We start from the raw sequence: 5,000 nt of genomic DNA on the forward strand, positions 1-5,000 counted from the left end.
TTATGACACATGAGTGATGAAATGCAACGTAATTCTATATAAACAACATTTGTGGAAGGCATTTTTGGTTACTTTTCTTTTTTGTTTTTGATTGCTTCTTTTTTTTATGTCAACGGGAAAAGACAATTAAATACAGTTATATAAAAATGACAATACACACATTTGAAAGTAGGTACACATTAGAAAAGCACAAGGTACAGTACACAATACAAGACTGCTATCGGTGTATGAATGTGTGTGAGAATGGTAACGTGGGAAAGGAAAACAGGTCTCCCTTGAAAAAGAGTCTCCGGTCTCAATGGGATTTACCTGTAGAAATAAAGGTTAAAAATAATATATATGTAAAAAAAAAAATTGGAACATTGGAATACCCCTGTTTTAATTTGACCCTCTTCCCTCTCCCCTCTCCCCTCTCTCCTCCATCTTCACCCCCCAGGTAAGCAGTTGCTGCCCCTGTCTAGCAGTCTCCACGGTGGGGTGAGCCAGCTGGTGTGTATGGGTCCTCCTGGTTCTTATGCTCCAGGGACCCACATGTCCACGGCAGGAGAGGTCAACAACTTAGTCCGCATGAGGAGCCAGGCGCTGGGCCAATCCGCTCCGTCGCTCACCGGCCTGGTATGTACACAATGAGACTTAATATGTGTTATTATAAGTTCTAAAATGTTATTTAATCTTCGGTTATATTGCAAAAACACACACAGAGACAGACACACTCTCTCTCTCTCTCTCTCTCCATCTATCGCTCTCTCTCTCTCTCCATCTTTCTCTCTCTCTCCATCTTTCTCTCTCTCTCTCCCTCTCTCTCGCACACACACACACACACACACACACACCCGCACACACACACACACACACACACAAACACAATCTGTACAGCATCTTTCCTTCTGATGAGGAACAATTGCTCAAAAAGCGTTATGTGAATTTTGTTTTTAAAATTAAATTGGTCTCGAATGTGCAGATTCTCCCCTAGTGGCAGAAAATAATCTGACCAATGAATTAGCTTTTTCCTTGTGAAGAGTATGAAAGAAAAGCCAGATAGTGTGTGATATCTGCAGACTCACAGTGACTCTGTGTGTGTGTTGTCTGTTGCACTGTTGGGTCTTTGCCAACTGGATGCAGGGATGACTCAGAGTTTTACTGCTTTACACAAGTACACACACACACACACACACACACACACACACACACACACACACACACACACACACACACACACACACACACACACACACACACACACACACACACACAATCTCTCTCTCTGTCTCTGTGTCTCTCTGTCTCTGTCTGTCTCTCTATGTCTCTGTGTCTCTCTGTCTATGTGTCTCTCTCTCTCTCTCTATGTCTGTCTGTCTGTCTCTCGCTCTCTATCTCTATCTCTCTCTCTCTCTCTCTCTCTCTCTCCCTCTCTCCCTCTCCATCCACTTAAACACTTGTCTGCTTGCTGCAGTGATGGAGAAATGGTGCAGAAATGACATTTTGTGTGTGTACTTCTTGTGTTGTGTGTATACTTGTGTGTGTGTGTGTGTGTGTGTAGTGGGTCACAAGGCAGTACTGACTCCATATGACTGTAGTGTGTAGATACATTCTGCAGTGTCTTTGTGTGTGTGTGTGTGTGTGTGTGTGTGTGTGTGTGTGTGTGTGTGTGTGTGTGTGTGTGTGTGTGTGTGTGTGTGTGTGTGTGCGCGTGTGTATTTTTCTGTGTGTTGCTCTACTCTGACCCCTGCTGGTTGTTGGAGGGAATTACCAGAGGAAAATAGCACTCTTAGTAAAATATTCACTCTCACTCACACTAAAACTTAACATCAATTCAAGCTTCCCTGTGTGTAACTTGGAGTTGTACGGGTTCATTCTTTCTCTTTCTATTTTTCCTGCTGTGCTGATATGATCTAAATATGTCCTAGTATTTAGTTTGTTTGGCAGAAGTCTGTGGGCACTTGTTTTGGGAACTGGAGAGTCTGCCAATGGGATAACATAATAAACACATGACATCATTTTCCACCTGTTAACATGATGCAAACCCTGATATTCAAATCATATTCATCCCATATTTTGGGGGCGCCCTTAGCTCAGTTGGTAGGGCGTCCCCCCCCCCCCCCATGGGCCTCGGCCAGCAGCGGACCCGGGTTCGATTCCAGCCCGCGGTCGTTCTCTGCATGTCACTCCCCTCTCTGCCCCATTTCAACTCTGTCTCTACACTATCAATAAAGCATAAAAATGTCCAAAAATATATTTAAAATAAATAAATAAAAGAATTCATCCCATATTTTCTTTTCTTTGCTTTAGTCTATCGGCTATTTTTTTCTTTGTTTTGAAAATGACCAATCAACCTGACGTATCTTAATTAATATAAAATACAATGAAAACTTGTGGACATCCAGTAAAGAAAGATAAAAAACAAGAGCATTTTCACTACGACTATATGGCTGCAAGAATACTTTTAATATCAGATGTAGGATAAGAATGAGACTGAACACAGCTCTGTAAGTGATGGTTTCTGACTCCTGTTATGAACCTGAACTGCTGTAAATCCACCAGCAGATGGCAGCAGTGTTTAATCTGAAGAACATCACCAACAGCTTTATCCCACATCTGGTGTGTTGGTTTGATTTACTTTATAATGAGCTTCTACGCTTTCCGTTCTGTGGTTATATGAGAAAAGGAGACAGTGTGTGTGTGTGTGTGTCTGTGCATGCGTTTGTTACTGTGCATATGTGTGTGTGTGTGTGTGGTTGTGTGTGTGTGTGTGTGTGTGTGTGTGTGTGTGTGTGTGTGTGTGTGTGTGTGTGATTTTGTCTGTGTGCGTGTGATACTGTAAGTGGGTATCTGTGCATGTGTTTGTTACTGTGCATATGTGTGTGATAGCGTGTGTGTGTGTGTGATTTTTTTTCTGTGTGCGTCATACTGTCTGTGCATACGTTTGTTACTGTGCATATGTGTGGTGTGTGTGTGTGTGTGTGTGTATCTGTGCTTGTGTGTGGGTTACTGAGTGTGTAAGTGTGTATCTGTGCATTCTTTTGTTACTACTCGTATGTGTCTGTGCAGTGTGCATGAGTTTGTGCGCGTGTGTGTGTGTGTGTGTGAGCTGGATTGCCTGGATTCAAAAAGCCCAGATTTACACACGGAAAATGTGATTTGCAGAGTTATTTTAGCTGAGAAAATAATGTCTGGTTATTATATTATGTTTATATTTCTGAAGGAAAACTTTATGACTGTTATTCATTTCCCTTGGCAGACGTTCCTTCCTTCCTTCCTGCAGTTTTCAATCCAACTTTATTTATATCGCTCATTTGACAACAACAGAGTTCAGCCAAAGTGTTGCACAGTCAAGACCCTGAAAATAGACACAATGACAGAACACAGTATAGCATGGTCCTACCAGACCATCGTACTTCATTTAGCCTGGTCCTACCAGACCATCGTACTTCATTTAGCCTGATCCTACCAGACCATCGTACTTCATTTAGCCTGGTCCTCCCAGACTATCGTACTTCATTTAGCCTGGTCCAACCAGACCATCTTACTTCATTTAGCCTGGTCCTACCAGACCATCGTACTTCATTTAGCCTGGTCCTACCAGACCATCGTACTTCATTTAGCCTGGTCCTTCCAGACCATCGTACTTCATTTAGGCTGGTCCTACCAGACCATCGTACTTCATTTCATTTGTACAGAAGGTCTGGAATCGCTCAATTGACAAACATTAACTCACTTGAAGGCGGGCGGGTGTCTGTTGAAGTTTAAAACTATTGGATCTGCCCAGTGCCTCTCTGGATCTGCCAACCAATCGCATAACGTTTGGTCGTGATGTATGTCATGCGCCGGCTTCTGAGCCACTCCCTCTGTTCGCTGATTGGACCGGCAGAAATCTGGCTGTAGAAAAACCCACTAATACACCGCAGACCCAGACTGACTACTGAAGGGAAATGAAAATTGAGCGGAAGTTTGTAGGCGGGCGTTGCCAGACTAATAGAAGCCTGTGTTTTTAAGTGTCTTCTGTTAAATCATTTTAATTTGTATTGCTGTCCTGTATTACCACACACACACACACACACACACACACACACACACACACACACACACACACACACACACACACACACACACACACACACACACACACACACACACACACACACACACACACACACACACACACACATATCCTGTATTACCTGTCTCTAGCTGACATGACATCACTTATAAACTCTGTTAAGTGGATTAACGTCTGTGCTGTGGATTAAACAAAGTGTTGCTGCGCCACCAAATGTGTTAATGGACCAAAAAAGCTTTCCTCCCTCAGGGTGTGTGTGTGTGTGTGTGTGTGTGTGTGTGTGAGTGTGTGTGTGTGTGTGTGTGTGTGTGTGTGTGTGTGTGTGTGTGTGTGTGTGTGTGTGTGTGTGTGTGTGTGTGTGTGTGTGTGTGTGTGTGTGTGTGTGTGTGTGTGTGTGTGTGTGTGTGTGTGTGTGTGTGTGTGTGTGTGTGTGTGTGTGTGTGTGTGTGTGTGTGTGCTATTAGTGTGTGTGTGTCCAGATGGTGTTTACCTCCCAACTAATGGACGAGGGGTCTGCTCGCTTCCCCTTTCTCTCTCACTACGCACTTCTGTTGTACTGTAAGTGTGTGTGTGTCTGTTTCTGTGTGTGTGTGTTCCAAAGCTAACACACCAAAGTATCGCCTGGTAACCCCTTCAAGTGCCAGGTGGTGTGTGTGTGTGTGTGTATACATGTCTGTTTGTACGTGTGTGTGTGCTTTTGTGTGTTGTGGAGTAAAATTGCCTGAAAATGGTCCCTTTCATCCATAGTGTCTTTGAGAGCTCAATTCTATTTATTTCTGCTATATTCACTGAAACGGGTGAAGCTTTGCAGTAACACAAACACAACCTAAATTTGCATATTATTAGCATTTGAGTGAGTGTGTGTGCGTGTGTGTGTCTGTGTGTGTGTGTGTGTGTGTGTGTGTGTGTGTGTGTGTGTGTGTGTCTGTCTGTCTGTCTGTTT

The 5,000-nt window shown here is 43.4% G+C and overlaps 1 protein-coding gene across 1 annotated transcript in view; it reads left to right on the forward strand.

Annotated features, from left to right (window-relative positions):
* mast2 (microtubule associated serine/threonine kinase 2) overlaps window positions 1–5,000 on the forward strand; it is a gene marked incomplete at its 5' end in the record, with an annotated part of 199,097 nt that overhangs the window by 46,357 nt on the left and 147,740 nt on the right. The window contains one exon of the mRNA XM_080032778.1: window positions 437–615. Within this exon, the coding sequence (XP_079888904.1) occupies window positions 437–615 (179 nt within the window). The remainder of the gene's footprint in view (window positions 1–436; window positions 616–5,000) is intronic.

This window comes from Ammodytes marinus, assembly GCF_949987685.1.
Source record: "Ammodytes marinus genome assembly, chromosome: 8".
Classification (NCBI taxonomy): Eukaryota; Metazoa; Chordata; class Actinopteri; order Uranoscopiformes; family Ammodytidae; genus Ammodytes; species Ammodytes marinus.